Source organism: Eretmochelys imbricata, chromosome 23 (assembly GCF_965152235.1).
Source record: "Eretmochelys imbricata isolate rEreImb1 chromosome 23, rEreImb1.hap1, whole genome shotgun sequence".
NCBI classification, from domain to species: Eukaryota; Metazoa; Chordata; order Testudines; family Cheloniidae; genus Eretmochelys; species Eretmochelys imbricata.
In genome coordinates, this window is record NC_135594.1 from 13,848,910 (window position 1) to 13,873,403 (window position 24,494).

At 54.7% G+C, this 24,494-nt stretch overlaps 2 protein-coding genes across 2 annotated transcripts in view; one reads left to right on the forward strand and one right to left on the reverse strand.

Annotated features, from left to right (window-relative positions):
• LOC144279334 (alpha-1B-glycoprotein-like) overlaps positions 1 to 24,494 on the forward strand; it is a 937,253-nt gene that overhangs the window by 512,244 nt on the left and 400,515 nt on the right. The window lies entirely within an intron of this gene.
• LOC144279242 (immunoglobulin superfamily member 1-like) overlaps positions 1 to 24,494 on the reverse strand; it is a 96,738-nt gene that overhangs the window by 68,267 nt on the left and 3,977 nt on the right. Inside the window, 2 exon segments of the mRNA XM_077840732.1 lie at positions 1,583 to 1,873; positions 10,084 to 10,334. Of these exon segments, the coding sequence (XP_077696858.1) occupies positions 1,583 to 1,873; positions 10,084 to 10,334 (542 nt within the window).

A 24,494-nucleotide genomic window follows, 5' to 3' on the forward strand; every position in this document is an offset into this window, starting at 1 on the left:
GGCTCCCCCTCCCCCGCCCGGCCCCCCTCACCCCACTCCCCTCCCCCCCACCCCTGGAGAGTGGATCCCCCTCCCCCGCCCTGCCCCCCTCACCCCACTCCCCTCCCCCCACCCCTGGAGAGCGGCTCCCCCTCCCCCGCCCTGCCCCCCTCACCCCACTCCCCTCCCCCCACCCCTGGAGAGCGGCTCCCCCTCCCCCGCCCTGCCCCCCTCACCCCACTCCCCTCCCCCCCACCCCTGGAGAGTGGCTCCCCCTCCCCCGCCCTGCCCCCCTCACCCCACTCCCTCCCCCCCACCCCTGGAGAGCGGCTCCCCCTCCCCCGCCCGGCCCCCCTCACCCCACTCCCCTCCCCCCCACCCCTGGAGAGTGGATCCCCCTCCCCCGCCCTGCCCCCCTCACCCCTCCCCCCCACCCCTGGAGAGTGGCTCCCTCTCCCCTCCCCCCCACCCCTGGAGAGTGGCTCCCCCTCTTCTGCCCTGCCCCCCTCACCCCACTCCCCTCACCCCCACTCCTGGAGAGTGGCTCCCCCTCTTCTGCCCTGCCCCCCTCACCCCACTCCCCTCACCCCCACTCCTGGAGAGTGGCTCCCCCTCTTCTGCCCTGCCCCACTCACCCCCACCCCCACTCCCGAAGTGCAGCTCCCCCTCTCCCACCCTGCCCCACTCCCTGCCCCCCTCACCCCCACTACCCTCACCCCCACCCCTGGAGAGTGGCTCCCCCTCCCCTGCCCCACTCACCCCCACCTCCGGTGCACGGCTCACCTGGCAGGAGGAGGGCGGTGGAGAGAGCAGCGTCAAAGGGGGGGAAGAGGGGCAGGGGGCTGAGCCCCACACAGGAAGAGAGTCACCCTCCCAGCCCCCCAGGAGGCAGGGAGGGGTCTTTATCCCCATTCTACAGGGGGGAAACTGAGGCACAGACAGATTAACTTTTCTTAGTGAGCTCCCAGGGGCAGGGACTGTCTCTTCACTCTGTGTTTATGCAGCGCCGGGCACAAAGGGGCCTTGATCATGGCTGGGGCCCTACATGCTCCCCCAACACAAGGGATCCAGCGCTACTGAGGCCAGTGTTTGCAGAGGTCTCCACTAACTGGGGGTGTCTCAGTTTGTGGGCGCTCGGCCTCAGATCCCCCAAGATTGAGCCCCCCCCACAAGGAAGGACACTTTTGGAAACTGCGATGTGCTCCCATCACACAGCGTCTGTGGCCACGCCAGGAGCTGGGCCAGATCTCCTGGGTCCATGCCCGGGACCGTGTCCACTAAGCCACCGCTTCTCCTGCAGCCTCTGCCTCATTCAGCTCCAGCTGGGGCACTGCCTGCGGCAGGGCCTGGAGAACAGAGCGGAGGGGATCACAGGATTAAATAGCGACTCACGGCTCCTACCCACAAGGGGCAGCGTTAAAGTCGCCTCCCTGCCCCGAGTCTCCAGGGGCTGCTGCTCCTCCCTGACTGGGGAACCCCCCCAGTGACTCCGTCCCCGCTCCCCGGCCGGGCGTCCCCTCTGTGGGGTCAGGGCTCACGGAGACGCCCTGGGGCCTGGCTGGGTGTGGGGCTGGGAGCTGAGGTGCCAGGCTGAGCCCCTCACCTGCTACAATGATCTGCACAGGGTCGCTGGGCTCCGAGAAGGCAGCTGATCCTGTTCTGTAGGCACAACGACAGATGTAGCTGCCCCCGTGTTCCCGTCTGGCGCTGGGGATGGGAAATTCAGCCACATAACTAGCAGGGTCCGTGTACCTCAGATGGTTCCCGTCTCCATCCTTGTAGAGGACGAACCTCATGCCCAGGCGCTGATGCCAACACCGGATGGTGACGTTTCCCCCCACGGGGATCACCCCACCGGGGCTGGCAGAGATGGAGGGTTTGGGGTAGGACCCCTCTGGATTCACAAACAAACAGGCAGTAAGTGGGGGTGACACAAACCACGTCCGTCTGGTGCAATCCTCTGCCCGTCTGTCGCTCCAGCGTTTCACCCCAGCCCCGCCTGTCCCTGCGGTGCAGGCCCGGCCCCGGGACTCACAGTCGGGGAGAGACACAGCAGGGGGAAAGGAGATTTCCAGTCTCTGATTCCTTTAGTTCTGCAGGGTCAGTTCAGCCTGGCCCTGCTGCAGTCAGGGGTCACTCCGGATTGAGCCCGGGGGGCTGAGATCAGAACCCAGCCCTGCCCCCATCGCAGTCAGGTGGTAAATTGGGATCTACCCTGCGAGGTGTGACGGGGTAGGGAGTAGAGAATATTAACCTGGTAATGTTGCGTGGGAGTTTTACTAGTTGACTGTCTGCGTTGATACTAGATGATGGTGGGATATCAGGGTGTGACTTCACTGAGGGATGATACTTGACGGCCAGCTCCTAACCTGAGGCCAGGAGCGGGTTGGGGCCAGGTGACACCTTCTGCCCGGGAAACTGGACCAAGGCTGGAGGAGGGGTCGGGGTGTGTGGCTGTGGGAGGCGGCTGGAGGGAGTTTCAGTTTGGAGCCGGCTGAGGGGGGAGGCCCAGAACCTGGGTCTCGGCTCCCCACCCCCAAAGAAGGACCCCACTGAGGGGTCCTGTTTTGTGTACCTACAAGCTCTGTTTTAAACCGTGTTCCTGTCGTGTAATAAGCCTTCTGTTTTACTGGCTGGCTGACAGTCACAGTGAACCGCAGGAAGTGCAGGGCCCTGACTCCCCCACACTCCGCGACATGGGGTTCCTGGTCTAAATATGGGTCATTTGAGGAAGCTGCTCCCAGGACAGGCACCCCAAGAAAACATGTTAACAAAATCCCCCAGTTGTTCCAACAGGTTCCCATCCCTGTGATGAGTAGGTCGAGGTCTCAGTCCCCACCTCTGGAGAACACATGTCTGACAGGATCATCCCTTTGGGGGACTGGTGCCCCTCACCCCCACCCACATCCCTCGTCCCTAATGTGGAAATTCCCCCAGCTTCCCCATTCCCCACAGATATTCACGTCCCAAAGCCCCGCTCCGCCCAGCCAGCCAGCAGCCTGGAGAGGGGACAGCTTGTTGGAGACCAGATCCCAGAGCAACTGGACCCTGGTCTCGGATCTGCCCCTCCGCCCCCCATGGGCACACTCCCTGGTCTCAGATCCCCACCATGGCCACATGCCCTGGCTGTGACCGATACTCACCGAGGAGAACGGTGAAAGCAGACACCATGATGGGGCAGTGGGGGGCCCCTCAGTGCTGCCACCAAAGCCCCAGTGCCCAGCTCCACCCAACCTGAGGCCCGAATGCGAGCGGAATGAGGAACAGCGCCAGGGGCTGCAGCCCCAGGAAGCCCGTGATGTGGTCAGCCCCTTTCTTCCCCATCAGATGGTTTCTCTGCAATCTTCTGCCCAAATCTACCACGGTCAGAGCAAAGCCAGCTCCCTGCCATGCCCAGCAAACCACATCCCCTCCTGCAGCTGCCTGGCCCCGCCCCGCCATGATCTCCCAGCCCCACATGGGAGCTGCCCAGTCCGGGGACCAGCTGGAAGCGGGGCAATCTCAGGAGGCATCAAGAGGTGCCCATGTTGCCCTGACCTTTTCCAACAGGCCCATCTAGCTTTCCTGGAGCAGCAGCTCAGAGCAGAGGAAGGCTTCCCCCATACACATACAGTGCCCCCCTCCCATGAAGCAGGGCAGAGATTCCTTCCTGATCCACCCTGGAGCATGAGGGTGGATGGGGCCTGGCCAAACTCCTTCTCAGGTCGTGTCGCTGCAGAATCTAGTCTTCTCCCAGTGACATGGCACAGAGATGGGACAGGTGGCTGGGAGGGGTTGTGGTTTCCAGTCCCCATGAGTGGGGGAGGAAGGAATAAATATAGATCCTGAGTTGTTAAAGGAACAGCCGATAAATCCGTGAAAGGGGAAGTCTGCCCAGAGCCGGCGCTCGCGTCCTGTTTCTGGTACTGCCAGTGAAACTCTGAATCATAGAATATCAGGGTTGGAAGGGACCTCAGGAGGTCATCTAGTCCAACCCCCTGCTCAAAGCAGGACCAATCCCCAACTAAATCATCCCAGCCAGGGCTTTGTCAAGCCTGACCATAAAAACTTCCAAGGAAGGAGATTCCACCACCTCCCTAGGTAACGCATTCCAGTGCCTCGCCACCCTCCTAGTGAAATAGTGTTTCCTAATATCCAACCTAAACCTCCCCCACTGCAACTTGAGACCATTGCTCCTTGTTCTGTCATCAGCTACCACTGAGAACAGTCTAGACCCATCCTCTTTGGAACCCCCTTTCAGGTAGCTGAAAGCAGCTTTCAAATCCCCCCTCATTCTTCTCTTCCGCAGACTGAACAATCCCAGTTCCCTCAGCCTCTTCTTATAAGTCGTGTGTTCCAGTCCCCTCATCATTTTTGTTGCCCTCTGCTGGACTCTTTCCAATTTTTTCACATCCTTCTTGTAGTGTGGGGCCCAAACCTGGACACAGTACTCCAGATGAGGCCTCACCAGTGTCGAGTAGAGGGGAACGATCACGTCCCTCGATCAGCTGGCAATGCCCCTACGTATACATCCCAAAATGCCATTGGCCTTCTTGGCAACAAGGGCACACTGTTGACTCATATCCAGCTTCTCGTCCACTGTCACCCCTAGGTCCTTTTCTGCAGAACTGCTGCCGAGCCATTCTGGCCCTAGTCTGTAGCGGTGCATGGGATTCTTCCTTGCTAAGTGCAGGACTCTGCACTTGTCCTTGTTGAATCTCATCAGATTTCTTTTGGCCCAATCCTCTAATTTGTCTAGGGCCCTCTGTATCCTATCCCTCCCCTCCAGCGTATCTACCACTCCTCCCAGTTTAGTATCATCCGCAAATTTGCTGAGAGTGCAATCCACACCATCCTCCAGATCATTTATGAAGATATTGAACAAAACCGGCCCCAGGACCGACCCCTGGGGCACTCCACTTGATACCAGCTGCCAGCTAGACATGGAGCCATTGATCACTACCCGTTGAGCCCGACAATCTAGCCAGCTTTCTATCCCCCTTATAGTTCATTCATCCAGCCCATACTTCTTTAACTTGCTGGCAAGAATACTGTGGGAAACCATGTCAAAAGCTTTGCTAAAGTCAAGGAACAACACGTCCACTGCTTTCCCCTCATCCACAGAGCCAGTTATCTCGTCACAGAAGGCAATTAGATTAGTCAGGCATGACTTGGCCTTGGTGAATCCATGCTGACTGTTCCTGATCACTTTCCTCTCCTCTAAGTGCTTCAGAATTGATTCCTTGAGGACCTGCTCCATGATTTTTCCGGGACTGAGGTGAGGCTGACTGGCCTGTAGTACCCAGGATCCTCCTACTTCCCTTTTTGAAAGATGGGCACTATATTAGCCTTTTTCCAGGCGTCCGGGACTTCCCTGGATCACCATGAGTTTTCAAAGATAATGGCCAATGGCTCTGCAATCACATCCGCCAACTCCTTTAGCACTCTCGGATGCAACGCATCCGGCCCCATGGACTTGTGCTCGTCCAGCTTTTCTAAATAGTCCCGAACCACTTCTTTCTCCACAGAGGGCTGGTCACCTCCTCCCCATGGTGTGCTGCCCAGGGCAGCAATCTGGGAGCTGACCTTGTTTGTGAAGGCAGAGGCAAAAAAAGCATTGAGTACATTAGCTTTTTCCACATCCTCTGTCACTAGGTTGCCTCCCTCATTCGTTAAGGGGCCCACACGTTCCTTGACTTTCTTCATGTTGCTAACATACCTGAAGAAACCCTTCTTGTTACTCTTAACATCTCTTGCTAGCTGCAACTCCAGGTGTGATTTGGCCTTCCTGATTTCACTCCTGCATGCCTGAGGAATTTTTTTATAAACCTGATGCAGCTACCCTGTTATACACCACAGTTCGGGGAGGGGAATGGGGTCTAGTGATTGAGCAGGACGGGCTGGGAGCCAGGACTCCTGGGTTCTCTCCCTGGCTCTGGTTGGGGGGTGGGATCTGGTGCTTAGAGAAAAAGGACACAGATTCGAGCCAGCCCCCTAGAGGTGAAAGGCCCCATGTCCCTTCCCCAGCCCATCCCCGGGGCAGCGGGTCTGCACAGATCAGGGCCTAGGGCAGAGCTCACAGCGGGTCGACAGCTGACAGAGTTTCCCTCTCCCCCCTCAGGATGCTGCAAAAGGGACACAGGGGATGGGAGAGAGCTGACCAGCCCCCCAGAAAGGGGAGGGGGCAAGATCACGGGGACAGAGCTCAAGAAAAACTGGCCCCCCCGGCAGATGCTCCAGCTCTGGCTCCCCAGCTCATTTGCCCTTCACCCCCCCTGACATTCAAGCATTGGGGCCATCAGCCCCCCATTCTGCCCCCTGGCCTGTGTCCCCTCCCCCATTCTGTCCCCCCCAGTGAACTCCTGGCCCGGGAAAGGGACAAAGCCCAGAGGAGGAGGGACTGGAGGGAGTTTCAGTTTGGGGCTGGCCGGGACATGGAGTGAAGGGCAGACGGGGTTGTCTGGCTCACTGCCCCCCAAAATAGACCCAGCTGAGGGGTCCTGTTCTCTGCACCTACAAGCTCTGTTTTAGACCATGTTCCTGTTGTGTAATAAACCTCTGTTTTACTGGCTGGCTGAGAGTCACGTCTGACTGCGGAGTTGGGGGGCAGGACCCTCTGGCTTCCCCAGGACCCCGCCTGGGCGGACTCGCTGTGGGAAGCGCACGGAGGGGCAGAGGATGCTGAATGCTCCAAGGTCAGACCCAGGAAGGTGGAGCCGGGTGAGCTGTGTGTCCTGCAGACAGGCTGCTCACAGGAAGGCGACTGCCCCAGAGTCCTGACTGGCTTCATGGGGAGCAGTTCTAGAGCATCGCCCAGGGAAACCGTGACAGTAGCATAAAACATATTCCAGTTATGTCAAATATACATTCATAAGCATATTTCCATAAAGAATTATGGGGTGTGTCATGGACTCCCAGGTCATGCCCACTCTCAGCCCCGTACGGTCCCTGGTGAAAACCCCCTTCAGTGTGACAGCCCTTCTCGGGGGTCCACTCTCTCTCGGGGGTTAGGCCCCTCCGCCTCCTGGAACCGCACCTCTCTGAGCCTTAGCACACCTGTCTCTCACCATGGGACCCCTCAGGAATCCATTTCCTCTGGATCCCCGGGGTCCCCACGCCCAGAGGAAATAATGCCCCCCTGTTCTCTAGCCCGGAGCAACTCTCAGCCAGTGTAACACAGGAGGGTTTATTGAGCATCTGAACCCAGTACAGGAAACTCTCTGGGCCTCAGGCCTGGCCTCCCTCCGCACAGCACATCCCAGTCTCCCCTGCATCCAGGTGGGCTCTGCCTTCTCCCTCTCTCCAGACCCGAGCCCCCCTGCTTCCCAGCTGGGCATCTGATCTGACTGGCCCCAAGCCCCCCCGTCCATTGTCTTCTCTCCAGGTAAACAGGGTTGCCTGGGCCCCCTCTCCCCTCTTCTGTCCTCTGGCTGGAACCGGCTGGTCAGGTCACCAGGGTCCTCTCTTCATAGCCCATTGTCCTTTCACTGGCCGGACCAGCTGTGACTCCTGAGCTGGGCCTCCCGGTCACCAGGTCACCAGTCGCTGGGGTCTCCATTCTCCAGGGCATTGGCCGGGGTGCCAAGTTCCGTCGCGGGTCCTCTGTACCAATAAAACTCCCTCTCCCATCACCTCGTGAAACCAGTAACACCCAGGGAAACTGAGTCCCACCTACTCTGCATGCAAACCATTGGAAAAACCAAGGAAAAGCCAAGAAACGCCCCCACTTCGTCACAGTGGGGAGCAGGGGTTGCCCCTATTGGTAAGGGGACATCATGGGCCCCAGAGAGGGAGGTTATTGCTCTAGATCTCCTCCTAGATCGTGCCCCTTCCCTGAGATCCCCCCACAGCTTCTAGGCAGTGACCTGCAGGGCAGGAGTCATCGTGGGAGCTGGGGGTCTACCAGTGGTGGAGGGGCAGTGGGGTTGTCTCTCTATCCCCCCATCTCAATGAGCCCCTCCCCGAGGTGTCTGGACCCCACTCACCTGGATTCACTGCCCCCGTCCCCCCAACCAGCCCCAGCCCCTGGGCACCACGAGCCTGTTTCCAGAGCTGGTTTGATGGTACCTGGCCCCGTGCTGCCCGGGCGGGTGGGAGTCGGCGCCACTCCAGGCTGGGTCAGGTTGGTTCCCCCTGTGGGAATAAAACAAGCACCTGTCATGGGCCGGAGGAGGGACTGAAACAGCGACTCAGTGATCTCCCCCTCTCCCCACCTCGATTCAGCATCGGTCATCACTGTCATTCCCGGAGGCAGGGGGGAAGGATTTTGTGGCTGGGGACGGTGCCGGCTTGGCAGCCCCTGGGCCCTAACTCATCTATGCATCCCCAGAGTAGGGACAGCCCTGGGAAAGGCCCCCTGCTCTGACGCTGTCCCTGGGGGCAGGGATCCCCCTCCCTCGGCCCCAAATCTCCAGCAGCTGCTCCTTCTCCCAAGTTGGGGACCCCCACCCCAGTCCTAGTGACTCCATCCCCGCTTCCCGGATAGGCATCTCCTCTGCTTTGCCCAGGGCTCATGGCAGAGCCTGGCGTTGAGCATCCTGTCAATGCGGAGCTCCCCCGAGTGTCCGGCTGGGCGTCGGGTTGGGAGTGAAGATGCCAAGCCGGGCCCTTCACCTGCTACCACCAGCTCCGCGGCGTCACTGGGCTCTGACCAGACGGGCAGGTCTGGTTTGGTGCTATATCAGCAGCTGTAGCTCCCTGCGTCTCTCTGGCTCACACTGCTGATGGGAAACTCAGCCATGTCCCCAGCCTGCTCCACGTCCTGCAGCCCGTTCGGGTTTCCATCTTGGTACAGAAGGAACCTCACATTCTGGTGCCGACCCCGACACCAGATGCTCACGGCTCCCCCATCTGCTGGGACTCAGGGAGATGGAGGGTTTGGGGTAGTAGGTCTTTGCAGTGAGAAGGAGACAGGCCATGAGACAGACCCCGGCACAGTCTCTGCACCTGTCCTCACCGCACAGTCCCAGACATGGGACCCCTGGGAGAAAACCCAGCCGGAGGAACCTCTCCGAGATCCCAGAGATTCCTGGAAGCTCCGACTGAAGCTGCCCGAGGACCTAAATCCACAGCACCTCTCTGTACCCGTCTATCTACTTAATGAGCCCCCCCAGCCCAGTGTCCCCCGTCCCCATCCCTGCCCCATGGGATCAGACCCATGGGCCCATCCTGCCAGTATCATCCCCCCACCCCCCAGATCAGACCCACAGGTCCTCACAGCCGCAGTCTCATACCCAGCAGCTGCCAGCAGCTGCTGCATCTCTGGCAGGCACTGGGAACCTGCAGCTCTCGGGCTGGCGGCACCGGGCAGGGCCAGATTGTGTCTGGTACAACAACACCCGGCTCCTCCCCAGCGCTTCACACCCGCAGATCTCACAGTGCTTCACAGAGGGGGGCAGGGGAACCAGCCCCATTTTACAGAGGGGGAAACTGAGGCAAAGAAGGGGGCAGGGACTTGGCTACAGTCCCCTAGAAAATCATGGCAACACTAGGAATGGCAGCCAACTCTCCTGAGTCCCAGCCCCTGCGCTCTCCCCACTAGGCCACACGGCCACCCAGGGAGTGTCAGCCCAGCTCAGGGCCGTAGTCTGTACAGCATTGGTGGGCTAGTGGCTACAGTAGAGGACTGAGATCCAGGGTTATATCCCCAGCTCTGGGAGCAGAGTGGGGTCTAGAGGTGGGGGTGGGGAGGCCTGGGGGCCAGAATTCCTGGGTTTGATCCCAGCACAGAGAGGGGAGTGGGGTCTAGTGGTTAGATCGGGAGGGGGCTGGGAGTCAGAGGTGCTGGGAGCTGCACAGACACAGTGAGAAAAAGCCTCCACCCTAAAGCCAAGCCCTGACTATCTAACCAGACACGAGGTACAGGAGGAATGATTGTCCCCAGTTCATACAAGGGGAAATGGAGGCACAGGCGGGTTGAGTGACACCCCAAGGTGTCAAGGATCCCCCCTCCCTCCGCCCCAATCTCCAGTGGCTGGGAACCCCCCAGTGACTCCGTCCCCACTCCCCAGCCGAGCGTCCCCTCTGCTGGGCCCATGGCACTGAGCATCCCATTGGCATGGAGAACCCCTGTAGGTCTGGCTGGGTGTGGGGCTGGGAGCGGGGACGCCGAGCCGGGCCCCTCACCTACTACAACAATCCGCACGATATCACTAGGATCCGACCAGTTGGGCGGCTCCGATCCGGAGCAAGGTCGGCAGCTGTAGGCCCCTCCGTCTTCCCGCCTGGGGCTGCGGATGGTGAATTCAACCCCGGCCCCAGCAGTATCCAGCTTCCAGATTTCGATTCCACCTTTATACAGAAATAACCTCCTGGCCTCGCACCGACACTGACAGTGGATGGTGACGGCTCCCCCCAGGACGATCACCTCACTGGGGCTGGCGGAGATGGAGGGTCCGGGCGCAAAGAGCTCTGCGTTCACACACAAACAGGAATGAGATGGAGAGACACAAACCCCTCCCCGTGTGTCTGTAACCTGCCCCTAGCGCCCAGCCCCAGGGACAGCGCCAGGGCTAACAGACACCTCACTGCATCCACAGGGAACCTGTGGGCCGGGTTCTGATCTCAGCCCCCTGGGGTCAACCGGGAGTCACCCCTGAGTGCACTGGGGGCAGGGCTGGGGTTAATCCAGGGGGGTTGATTTGAGGTTTGGGGGGAAGGTTCTGGGCTCAGCTAGTTTGTTCTCCCCCATCCTTAACTTTCTCCCACCGTTCATTGATACTCACGTCCAGACACCCCACTCCACCCGACCAGCCAGCAGCCCAGAAAGGAAACTGTTTGTTAGGGACCAGATCCCAGAATGACTGGAGTCTGCACCATGGTCTCAGATCGATTCCCCCCACTCCCCGCCCCCGACCCACCCACGGTGACACTCACCAAGGAAGAGGACAGTGAGATGAGAGCAGATGCCATGATGGGGCAGCGCGGGGGCTCTCAGCACTGCCACCAATGCCCCGGTGCCCAGCTCCACCCAGCCCCGAATAAGGCACCAAGCCAGGGGCTGTAGCCACAGGAAGCCGGCGATGTCTCAACTCTTCCTGTATCCATCACACCTTGTCTCTAATCTACCGGCCAAATCTAGCGCGGCCAAAGTAAGCAGAGGTACCTGCAAAACCCAGGAAATCCTGGGACCATCAGCCTGGCCAGGTGTCATGCAGCTCGCAGCATGTCCCTATGTCTGTGGGGAGTGGGGACAGGTCACCCGCAGTGTACCCTGCAGCCTTGGGGAAGGTGCACTAGGCTGGTAGCCAGGAGACCACGGGGTCTGGTCTTCAATCTTCAACTGACCACTGCGAATATTTCCGTGCAGATCCTCCTTCTCATTACTTTCTGGGTTCTAACCTGGATGATGACCCATATCGGTAAAAGTAATATGATCATGCAATTAAAGTATGATGTCATAATGCACAAGGGGGCAGAGTTAAGAGTGTTCAGGAAACCGTAACTGTGGCATTTCCTGGTGCTGGAGGGTTTGACTCCGCAGCCTTCCCGCTCAGCCTGCCAACCTGCCCACCTGCGACACGAGCCGTGGCACTGTGTGAGGAGCGGGCGTGATGGGGAACACCTGGGTTTGCTGCCCCTTGGGCCCTAGCTGAGCGGTGATGATGGGTTTACACTGTAACTCCTGGTTCTAAGGGGCTTTTCTCAGCGTGTGAATTAAATCAACCAGGTTCAAAACAAAACTGGAGAAAGAAATTCCATCCCGGGCCCCCAGCCGGTCACCAGCCAGGAGAGACCCAGTGACCTTCTAATGCCCCTGTCAAGGTTCCTCCCCCACTCTGAACTCTAGGGTACAGGTGTGGGGACGTGCATGAAAAACCTCCTAAGCTTATCTTTACCAGCTTAGGTCAAAACTTCCCCAAGGTACAAAATATTCCACCCGTTGTCCTTGGATTGGCCGCTACCACCACCAAACTAATACTGGTTACTGGGGAAGAGCTGTTTGGACGCGTCTTTCCCCCCAAAATACTTCCCAAAACCTTGCACCCCACTTCCTGGACAAGGTTTGGTAAAAAGCCTCACCAATTTGCCTAGGTGATTACAGACCCGGACCCAGACCCTTGGATCTTAAGAACAATGAACAATCCTCCCAACACTTGCACCCCCCCTTTCCTGGGAAATGTTGGATAAAAAGACCCAAACCCTTGGATCTGAGAACAATGAAAAAGCATTCAGTTTTCTTACAAGAAGACTTTTAATAAAAAAATAGAAGTAAATAGAAATAAAGAAATCCCCCCTGTAAAATCAGGATGGTAGATATCTTACAGGGTAATTAGATTCAAAAACAGAGAGAACCCCTCTAGGCAAAACCTTAAGTTACAAAAAAGATACACAGACAGAAATAGTTATTCTATTCAGCACAATTCTTTTCTCAGCCATTTAAAGAAATCATAATCTAACACATGCCTAGCTAGATTACTTACTAAAAGTTCTAAGACTCCATTCCTGGTCTATCCCCAGCAGAAAACAGAATATAGACTGTCATAAATATAAAGGGAAGGGTAAACCCCTTTGAAATCCCTCCTGGCCAGGGGAAAGCTCCTCTCACCTGTAAAGGGTTAAGAAGCTAAAGGTAACCTCGCTGGCACCTGACCAAAATGACCAATGAGGAGACAAGATACTTTCAAAAGCTGGGAGGAGGGAGAGAAACAAAGGGTCTGTGTCTGTCTGTAGTTGTCTTTGCCGGGGATAGACCAGGAATGGAGTCTTAGAACTTTTAGTAAGTAATCTAGCTAGGTATGTGTTAGACTATGATTTCTTTAAATGGCTGAGAAAAGAATTGTGCTGAATAGAATAACTATTTCTGGCTGTGTATCTTTTTTGTAACTTAAGGTTTTGCCTAGAGGGGTTCTCTCTGTTTTTGAATCTAATTACCCTGTAAGATATCTACCATCCTGATCTTACAGGGGGGATTTCTTTATTTCTATTTACTTCTATTTTTTTATTAAAAGTCTTCTTGTAAGAAAACTGAATGCTTTTTCATTGTTCTCAGATCCAAGGGTTTGGGTCTGTGGTCACCTAGGCAAATTGGTGAGGCTTTTTATCCAACATTTCCCAGGAAAGGGGGGGGGGGTGCAAGTGTTGGGAGGATTGTGCATTGTTCTTAAGATCCAAGGGTCTGGGTCTGTAGTCACCTAGGCAAATTGGTGAGGCTTTTTACCAAACCTTGTCCAGGAAGTGGGGTGCAGGGTTTTGGGAAGTATTTTGAGGGGAAAGACACGTCCAAACAGCTCTTCCCCAGTAACCAGTATTAGTTTGGTGGTGGTAGCGGCCAGTCCAAGGACAACGGATGGAATATCTTGTCTCCTCATTGGTCATTTTGGTCAGGTGCCAGCGAGGTTACCTTTAGCTTCTTAACCCTTTACAGGTGAGAGGAGCTTTCCCCTGGCCAGGAGGGATTTCAAAGGGGTTTACCCTTCCCTTTATATTTATGACACGCCCCCCAAATCTCAGCTAGGGTGAAACACTGGCTGGGATTTCTTCCTGGAGCTCTAGGAAAAACAAACAGAGTTAATAAGACACATGCAGCTCTAAATATACTACCAAGTACATAAAGACTAACCATATTTTCCACATCTCAAGGACGATTTTTACCAGTTGATTCTAGGAAACTTTCACGGGAGAGTGCATCAGCCACTTTGTTAGAAGCTCCTGAGATGTGTTGGATGTCGAAATCAAAATCTTGGAGAGCTAAACTCCACCGAAGAAGTTTTTTGTTAGTTTCCTTGACGGTGTGAAGCCACTTCAGTGCAGCATGGTCGGTTTGCAGGTGGAAACGCCGTCCCCAAACATATGGGTGTAGCTTTTCCAGAGCGTAGACAATGGCGTAACATTCTTTTTCAGTGACTGACCAGTTGCTTTCCCTCTCAGACAGTTTTTTGCTGAGAAACACTACAGGGTGGAATTCTTGATCAGGTCCTTTCTGCATTAAAACTGCTCCCACACCACGCTCGGACGCATCTGTGGTTACTAGGAACGGTTTGTCAAAGTCTGGGGCCCTTAGTACAGGGTCAGACATGAGTGTCGCTTTAAGCTTGTTAAAGGCCTTCTGACACTTTTCGGTCCACTGAACAGCATTTGGCTGTTTCTTTTTGGTTAGGTCTGTCAGTGGGGCAGCGATTTGGCTGTAGTGCGGTACAAATCGTCTGTAATAACCAAGCCTAAGAAGGATTGAACCTGTTTCTTTGACTTTGGGACAGGCCACTTTTGGATAGCATCCACTTTGGCCTGTAGGGGGCTGATAGTTCCTTGACCCACCTGGTGTCCAAGGTAAGTCACTCTGTTTAGGCCTATTTGACACTTCTTAGCCTTAACAGTTAGTCCTGCCTCCCTTATGCGCTCAAGGACTTTTTGTAGATGTTCCAGGTGGTCTGCCCAGGAATCCAAAAATATGGCCACATCGTCAAGGTAGGCGACTGCATATTCTCCTAATCCCGCTAGGAGACCATCTACAAGTCTTTGGAAAGTGGCAGGTGCATTTCGCAGCCCGAAAGGGAGTACATTAAATTCATACAGCCCGAGATGTGTAATGAAGGCTGACCTTTCCTTGGCAGATTCATCTAGCGGTACCTGCCAGTACCCCTTGGTTAAGTTCAAGGTAGAGATGAAATGGGCCCATCCCAGTTTCTCTAATAGTTCATCTGTGCGTGGCATTGGATAGTTGTCTGGGCGAGTTACAGCATTTAGCTTACGGTAGTCCACGCAAAAACGTATTTCCCCATCTGGTTTGGGAACTAGAACCACTGGAGATGCCCATGCACTTTCAGAGGGGCGGATTACACCCATCTGTAACATATCCTGGATCTCCCGTTCTTTAGCAGTTTTAGCTTGAGGAGACACCCGGTAAGGTTGGACCCTAATTGGGTGAGCATTACCTGTGTCAATGGAGTGGTATGCCCGTTCAGTCAGTCCTGGGGTGGCTGAGAACGTTGGCGCGTAGCTAGTGCACAGCTCCTGGATCTGCTGTCGCTGCATACGCCCAAGGGTCATGGAGAGGTTCACCTCTTCCACACCACCACCACATTTCCCTTCGTAGTAGACACCTTCGGGCCACTCAGCGTCGTCTCCTCCGTGGGCTGTAAACTGACAAACCTTTAATTCTCTGGAATAAAAGGGCTTTAGAGAATTAATATGGTCCACCTTAGGCTTTCGGTTGGAGGTGGGGAATGCTATGAGATAATTAACAGCTCCCAGGCGCTCCTGGACCGTGAATGGCCCTTCCCACGATGCTTCCATTTTATGGGCCTGGAGCGCCTTTAAGACCATGACCTGGTCTCCTACTTTGAAGGAACGCTCTCTGGCATGTTTATCATACCAGGCTTTTTGCTCTTTTTGAGCATCCTGTAAGTTTTCTCTAGCAAGGGCTAAAGAGGTTCGGAGGGTGTTTTGTAGGTTGGTTACAAAGTCCAGAATGTTAGTTCCTGGAGAAGGTGTAAATCCCTCCCATTGCTGCTTCACCAACTGCAATGGCCCCTTAACCTCACGGCCATATACAAGTTCAAATGGGGAAAACCCTAAACTGGGGTGTGGTACAGCTCTGTAGGCAAAGAGCAACTGCTGCAACACTAGGTCCCAATCATTGGAGTGCTCATTTACGAATTTACGTATCATGGCCCCCAAAGTTCCATTAAACTTCTCCACCAGGCCATTTGTTTGATGGTGGTAAGGAGTGGCAACCAAGTGATTTACCCCATGAGCTTCCCAAAGGTTTTTCATAGTTCCTGCCAGGAAATTAGTCCCTGCATCTGTGAGGATGTCAGAGGGCCAACCTACCCTGGCAAAAATGTCTGCTAGTGCCTGGCACATACTTTTAGCCCTGGTGTTGCTTAGAGCTACTGCTTCCGGCCATCGGCTGGCAAAATCCATGAAAGTCAGTATGTACTGCTTTCCTCTGGCTGTCTTTTTAGGAAAAGGACCCAGAATATCCACAGCTACTCGCTGAAATGGAACTTCAATGATGGGGAGTGGCTGGAGAGGGGCTTTGACCTGGTCTTGGGGTTTTCCCACTCTTTGGCACACCTCACAAGACTGGACATAGGTAGAAATATCCTTGCCCATTCCCTCCCAGTGGAATGACCCCCCCCAAACAGTCTTTGGTCCTGTTCACCCCAGCATGGCCACTAGGGTGATCGTGGGCTAAGCTCAAGAGCTTGGCCCGGTATTTAGTTGGAACTACCAACTGTCTCTGAGGATGCCAGTCTTCCTGGTGTCCACCAGAAAGAGTTTCCTTGTATAAAAGTCCTCTTTCTACAACAAACCTGGATCAATTAGAAGAGCTGAGAGGCGGTGGGTTGCTCCGTGCCGCCGTCCAAGCTCTCTGGAGGCTTTCATCTGCTTCCTGTTCGGTCTGGAACTGTTCCCTTGATGCTGGAGACATCAGTCCCTCATTGGATTGTGGACCTAGGCTTGGTCCCTCTGGAAGCGATATAGGGGATGGAGCTGTTTCTGTTGACTGTGAACCGCTCTCCGCTGGTGCACTATGTTGGGATTCAGGCTCCGGCTGAGCCTCTTGTGTCGGGTTATCGGCTGCTGCCAGTTCAGGGTCGGTGGGGCCCTCTGGTGTTGAGGTTGCAAGTACTGGATTCAGTGCTGACACTGGGTCTGGTGTTGGTTGTTCGGCTGGTTCCGGTTCTGGGACTGGTTCCGTCTGGGTCTCTGGGACTGGATCCACTACTGCTGTTGCAGACATTGGCCTGGGGTCCGGGTCCATCACCTCTGACCGGGTCCTGATAGAAGTTTCCGGAACAGAGCTAGGCCTCACGGCTTGTTTAGCCTGGCTGTGGGTGACCGTTCCTGCTTGGCCTGCTTCACATGATTGGCCAAGTCTTCCCCCAACAGCATGGGGATGGGATAATCATCATAGACTGCAAAAGTCCACATTCCTGACCAGCCCTTGTACTGGACAGGCAACTTGGCTGTAGGCAAATTGAAAGAGTTGGACTTGAAGGGTTGAATCGTCACTTGGATCTCTGAGTTGATTAAATTGGGGTCCACTAAGGAAGCATGGATATCTGACACTTGTGCTCCGGTGTCCCTCCACGCGGTGACCTTCTTCCCGCCCACACTCACAGTTTCCCTCCGCTCCAAGGGTATCTGGGAGTATCTGGGCCTGAGGACCTCTGGTGTGATTCCGGTGCAATGAACTGTAATCTGTTGGGGTTCTTGGGGCAGTTGGCCTTTACATGCCCCAACTCGTTACATTTAAAACATCGTCCAGCTGACGGGTCACTGGGGCGAGGAGAGTTGCTGGAGAACGGGGTGGTGGGACGATAAGGGGTCTGGAGGGTTCTTTGGGAGGTAGGTGGGGCTTTGGGCGGCCCCCGGTAATAGGGTGTGGTCTGGGGTGGTCCCTTCTGGTCTCCGCTCCAACTGCGACCAGTTTTCTTCTTCTCTGCCACCTCCACCCATCTGGCTCCAATCTCTCCTGCCTCGATTACAGTTTTGGGCTTCCCGTCTAGGATGTATCTTTCTATTTCCTCAGGAACACCCTCTAAGAATTGTTCCATTTGCATTAGGAAGGGCAAATTTACTGGAGATTCAACACTTGCTCCTGATATCCAGGCATCCCAATGTTTCACAATGTGGTAGGCATGTCGGGTAAATGACATGTCTGGTTTCCACCTTAGGGCTCTGAACCTCTGACGAGACTGCTCGGGTGTTATCCCCATTCTGACTCTCGCCTTGGATTTAAACAGTTCATACTTGTTCATGTGTTCTTTAGGCATTTCAGCTGCCACCTCAGCTAAGGGTCCACTGAGCTGCGGCCTCAGCTCTTCCATGTATGGGTCAGTAGAGATGTTGTACCCAAGGCAGGCCCTTTTGAAGTTTTCTAAGAAGGCCTCAGTATCATCACCTGCCTTGTAGGTGGGGAACTTTCTGGGATGGGAAGTGGTACCTGGAGAAGGATTGCTAGGGTTTGTTGGTATATTCTGCTGGGCCTTTATCCTCTCCACCTCCTCCACATGCTTCCTCTCTTTTTCCTTCTCCTCCAGTTCTTTGTCCCTTGCTTCCATGGCTCTCCTGTGAGCAGCCGCATGGTGTTGTTCTGCTTCTCTCGCTGCCTCCCTTTCTTGTTCCTTCTTCAGCCGCATGAGTTCTATCTGTCTTTCATATTCCCTTTGTCTTTCCTCAGCCTGAAATTTGGCTAATTCGAGCTGTAGTCGAGCCGCGGATTTTGTCATTCTAACCTCTCTGTTTTTAACTAACTTTACACCCGAGGTTTAGAAATAAACAAACAAAACTTGGCTGTAAAATTTTGCTGTGCTGGAATAGAATACCTATTCTCTGATAGTGATTGTCAGCCTACAGAAAAAGACAATTCCCTTGTCTCTGCTCTGGGCCCAAATTAAAGCAAAAAACCTCCAACTACTTGGAAACCTGCTTACCCAGCCCAAAGAAAAAGCAAATGGGTAGAACACACACCCCCTATTTACTTTTAGGAAGAAAAGAAAAAAAAAACCTCTGGGTTGGAAGACTGTGAATTTCCCTGCAGGAGTTAAGTACCCTGCCTCCAGGCAAAGAAAACGTGCAATTCACAAAGATAATCCCCTTTTGTCTCTGCTTGGCCACAAAGCAGAGAAAAAACAAGCTGCTTTCAGTTTCAGCTGCTTTCTGGACTTCCTTTCCAAAGAGAAAAAAAAAATTTCCTTTTTAAAATCTGTATTTCTAGTTCAAAAAAATCTCAACTGGATCTCAAAATGATTTCAGGTTAATCCCACCACTATGCCACCATGTCAAGGTTCCTCCCCCACTCTGAACTCTAGGGTACAGATGTGGGGACCTGCATGAAAAACCTCCTAAGCTTATCTTTACCAGCTTAGGTCAAAACTTCCCCAAGGTACAAAATATTCCACCCGTTGTCCTTGGACTGGCCACTACCACCACCAAACTAATACTGGTTACTGGGGAAGAGCTGTCTGGACGCGTCCTTCCCCCCAAAATACTTCCAAAACCTTGCACCCCACTTCCTGGACAAGGTTTGGTAAAAAGCCTCACCAATTTGCCTAGGTGACTACAGACCCAGACCCTTGGATCTTAAGAACAATGAACAATCCTCCCAACACTTGCACCCCCCCCTTTCCTGGGAAATGTTGGATAAAAAGCCTCACCAATTTGCATAGGTGACCACAGACCCAGACCCTTGGATCTGAGAACAATGAAAAAGCATTCAGTTTTCTTACAAGAAGACTTTTAATAAAAATAGAAGTAAATAGAAATAAAGAAATCCCCCCTGTAAAATCAGGATGGTAGATATCTTACAGGGTAATTAGATTCAAAAACATAGAGAACCCCTCTAGGCAAAACCTTAAGTTACAAAAAAAGATACACAGCCAGAAATAGTTATTCTATTCAGCACAATTCTTTTCTCAGCCATTTAAAGAAATCATAATCTAACACATACCTAGCTAGATTACTTACTAAAAGTTCTAAGACTCCATTCCTGGTCTATCCCCGGTAAAGACCAGCATACAGACAGACACAGACCCTTTGTTTCTCTCCCTCCTCCCAGCTTTTGAAAGTATCTTGTCTCCTCATTGGTCATTTTGGTCAGGTGCCAGCGAGGTTACCTTTAGCTTCTTAACCCTTTACAGGTGAGAGGAGCTTTCCCCTGGCCAGGAAGGATTTCAAAGGGGTTTACCCTCCCCTTTATATTTATGACAGGAGCCACCAGAGCAGAATCGCTTGTTTCCAAAACAGCCAGGCTTTGTGGGGACGAACGGGTTCATTTCACTCTCCCGACAGACGGGAAGGGCAGGCGCTGACCGCGCTCCTAGCAAACAGACAGAAGGGAGGTGCGGGAAAGAGAGGATGGAAATGGGGGTGAAATACGGCTTCTGGGGATGGTGTCGGGTGCTGGCCCTGAGTTAGTGACAAGTGGGTGCGTTGGCTGCAAGGCGACCCTGGTCCCTGCTGCTCGGACCCTGGGTGGTTACAATCTGGCCAGGGCCGCTCCCGGGTTGGGTCCGTTCTCCTTAGGCAGGACAGGTGGGGTGGGTGCCACACACCTGACTGCAGCATCCGATGGAAAGCCAGGAGAGTGAGCTAGGAGAGGACGAAAGACACAGCGGGGTGGCGAACAACCCAACCAGGGAAGGGAAAAGGATCTTGTCACGGAGTGTACAGAGTGTGGGGGAGTCCGGGGCCTGCACCCCTCTTCCTGGGATTCACTATGACTCTCAGCCAGCCAGTAAAATGGAAGGTTTATTGGACAATAGGAACCCAGTCTAAACCAGAGCTTGTGGGTACACCCAGGACCCCCTCAGTCCAGTCCTTCTGGGGGAGCAGGGAGCTCAGACCCCAGCCCTGGGGATCCCTGTGTTCCTCCACCCAGCCCAAACCTGAAACTAACCCCCCTCCCCCCCCCGCCAGCAGGCTCTCTCCTCCAGCCTCTGTTCACATTCCTGGGCAGAGGTGTTACCTCCCCCTTCCCGACCTGGCTCAGGTGACAGGCTCTCAGGTCTCCCACTGAAACTCCCCTGCCACATTCCCAGATCAACACTCCCCCCACCCTGCTGCATCACATCTCTCCCCCCTTCGAGACTGAACTGAGAGGGGTCACTCTGACCAGTGACCTGGGGAAGTCTCCGGGACAACACGTCTGCTATCACGTTGGTACTTCCCTTCACGTGGACCACATCAATGTCGTAATCCTGCAGGAGCAGGCTCCATCTCAGGAGCTTGGCGTTGGCTCCTTTCATCTGGTGCAGCCAGGTCAGGGGAGAGTGGTCGGTGTACACGGTGAAGTGTCGCCCGAAGAGATAGGGCTCTGGTTTCTTGAGGGCCCACACCATGGCCAGGCACTCCTTCTCGATGGCCGCGTAGTGTTGATCCCGGGGTAGCAACTTCTTGCTCAGGTACACGATGGGGTGTCTCTCCCCCTTTTCATCCTCCTGCATTAACACCGCCCCCAGTCCCGTGTCTGAGGCGTCGGTGAACACCACAAAGGGCTTGTCAAAGTCTGGGTTGGTCAGAACTGGGCCACTGACCAGAGCCTCCTTCAGGGCCCGGAAAGCCTCCTGGCACTGCTCGGTCCAGACCACCTTGTCTGGCTTCCCCTTCTTGCATAGCTCAGTGATGGGGGTGGCTATGGCGCTAAAGCGGGGCACAAACCTTTGATAGTATCCTGCCATCCCAATAAAGGCTTGGACCTGCTTTTTGGTGTGGGGAGCGGACCAGTCTCTGATCACCTCCACCTTAGCTGGTTCCGGCTTTAGGCAGACGCACCCCACCCGATGGCCCAGGTAAGATACTTCCGCCATCCCCACCTTGCACTTCTCAGCTTTTATGGTCAGCCCAGCCCCCTGGAGTCGGTCCAGCACTTGTCTAACCTGGGACACATGGTACTCCCAGGTCTGGCTAAAGACACAGATGTCATCAATATACGCCACGACAAAACTCTCCATCACCCTCAGTAGCTGGTCCACTAGGAGCTCAAAGGTGACCGGCGCTCCCTTGAGGCCAAAAGGCAGGGTCAGGAACTCATAGAGCCCCAGAGCGGTGATAAAGGCCGATTTCAGCCGGGCATCTGCATCCAGCGGCACTTGCCAGTAGCCGTTTGTAAGGTCCATGGTGGTAAGGTATCGAGATCCTCCCAGCTTGTCTAGGAGCTTGTCAGGCCTGGGCATGGGTAGGCATCAGACACAGTGATGGCATTGAGCTTCCGATAGTCCACCCAGAACCGGACCGACCCGTCCTTTTCGTGGACCAGCACCACCGGCGAGGCCCAAGGGCTGGCAGATGGCTGGATCACCCCCAAAGCCAGCATATCCCTGACCTCTCTTTCCAGGTCCTGAGCAGTTTTCCTTGTGACTCGGAAGGGGGAGCATCTTATCGGCAGGTGCGACCCTGTCTGCACCCAGTGGACAGTCAGATTACTGCATCCAGGCTGGTTGGAAAACAGCTGTCGGTAGGGATGCAGCACCCCCCTGACCTCAGCTTGCTGGGCAGGGGTTAGCTGATCCGCGAGGGGAATTGTTTCCAGGGGGGAACCAGCTCTGGTCCCAGGGAATAGATCTAGTAAAGGGTCATCTCCCTGCTCCTCCCAATGTCCACACACAGCTAATACCACATTCCCCCTGGCATAATATGGCTTCATCATATTCACATGGTACACCCGGCGGTGGTGCGCCCGGATAGACAGTACCACCACATAGTTTACCTCATTGAGCTGCTTGACAACCTTGAAAGGGCCCTCCCAGGCGGCCTGTAGTCTGTTCTTTCTCACGGGGATGAGAACCATCACCTGATCCCCGGTGGCATAGGCACGGGCCCGCGCCGTGCGGTCATACCAGACCTTCTGCTTCTTCTGGGCTCTGGCCAGATTCTCCCTGGCCAGGCCCATGAGTTCAACAAGTCTGTCTCGGAAGATCAGGACATACTCTATCACAGACTCTCCAATGGGAGTGGCCTTCCCCTCCCACTCGTCTCTCATCAGGTCCAGGGGGCCCTCACCCTCCTTCCATATAACAGTTCGAAAGGTGAAAATCCGGTAGACTCCTGGGGTACCTCCCTGTACACGAACAGCAGGTGAGGTAAGTACTTGTCCCAATCCCGTGGGTGCTGGTTCAAAAAGGTTTTCAGCATCATCTTTAGCGTCCCATTGAACCTCTCCACTAGCCCATTGGACTGGGGGTGATAAGCTGAGGCCCAGTCGTGCCGGACCCCACATTTCTCCCACAAGCACCGGAGCAGGGCCGACATGAAGTTGGAGCCTTGGTCTGTCAAGACTTCCTTGGGGAACCCGACTCGGCTGAAAATGGTCAGGAGCGCATCTGCCACGGTGTCTGCTTCAATGGAAGCTAAGGGCACTGCCTCGGGGTAGCGGGTGGCAAAATCTACCACCACCAGAATGTATTTCTTCCCCGACCGGGTCGTCTTGCTGAGAGGCCCCACGATGTCCATGGCCACCTTCTGGAAAGGCTCCTCTATGATGAGCAAAGGTCTCAAAGCCGCTTTCCCCTTGTCCCGGGTCTTCCCCACCCTCTGACAGGGGTCACAGGATCGGCAATACTGCCGGACCGTGGTAAAGACCCCAGGCCAGTAAAAGTTCTGTAGCAACCTCTGCCGGGTGCGCCGGATTCCCTGGTGCCCTGCGAGGGGGATGTCATGGGCCAGGTACAGTAGCTTGTGGCGATACTTCTGGGGGACCACCAGCTGCCTCCTGATCCCACAGGACTCTACTTCCTTTGTGGGAGCCCATTCTCGGTACAGGAACCCCTTCTCCCACAGGAACCTCTCCTGGCAACCTCTCCGTACCACACTGAGGTCGGCTAGGTCCCTGAGCTTCCGCAAGGAGGGATCTTTCCTCAACTCGGCCTGGAACTCAGCGGCTGGGGAAGGGATGGGGACCGGTTCCCTCTCATTGGCCGGGTCTGAGGCCACAGCCTTTCTGAGCCGTGCCCCTCGGCACTCCCTCCCCACCAGGGTAGGGTCCTGCGCCTCCGATGTGGTACCCTCCCCAAGGTCGGGGCGCAGTGCCCCTCCCTGGCTCTGGCTACGGGTCACAACCAGGGCGGTCTGGGGGTTGCTCGGCCAGTCCTCTAGGTCCCTGTTAGCCGATGGCCAAGGATGTTTGGTGAGGTGCCAGCTATGCCCGTTTATACCATCCGTGACTTTAACCGCTAGGACGCACTGTCCCTTCGCGGCGGGCAGCCCGGGCTAGGCTGACGGATGCCCCAAGGTCCTAACCACCCGTGACTTTAACTGCTAGAGCTCAGAACTCCTTCGCAGCGGGCAGCCAGGATTGACTGACAGGTGCCCCAAGAGTTTGCCCCGTGGAGGCGGCACAACTCAACGCTAGGCTCTTAGTACTCTCACCTAATGGCCAGGCTTTAGAGCCAAAACGGCTGAGGTTCTTTAATTGTGTTGGCTGCTTTACAGTAAAGCAGAGAAAACAAGTCAGGCTTATGCACAAATGGTTACCAAAATTTATTAAGCTAGATTCTAATCATATGGTTACAAAATTGCTAGTGCCTACTTATTTAAATGTAGAGATGTTACACACACAAACAAGTTACAAAACTGAAGCCACAATCCCAAAGAAAGAAAACAAAGTATAGAGCTCTATTTCAAAATATGTGTACACTAAAGATAGGAGATCAGGTGTGGGTGCTTCTTACCCTCCTTGCATCTCTCGATTCCAGCGGTGCCAAGCCAGGATCGGTCACTCAATTCCGCGGAAAGACGAATAAGGGACAAGGCTTAGGGACCCTCTTAGCTGCAGAAGCCTTGGGAGGCTGTCACTTATCTGACCAGCAGATAGATAGTGAAAAGCACTCAAAAAATCATGGTGCTGTAGGTCCCCTACTTATACCTCTGTACTCCTTTATTCTCTTTCTCCTTTCTTATGCCAAATTGAGGCTGGTCTGTCGGGGTGACGCCAGCTTTCGCAAGAGTAGTTTACACTTGCAAGGGAGAGAAACAATAAGTTTCGACTACTGGACGTTTCTTTTATCAGGGTAAATATTTTCCCAACTAGGATGTTGGTGTGTGTGCATCACGCTATTTAGTAGGGGCTAAGAAGAGCCATGTCTGTCACA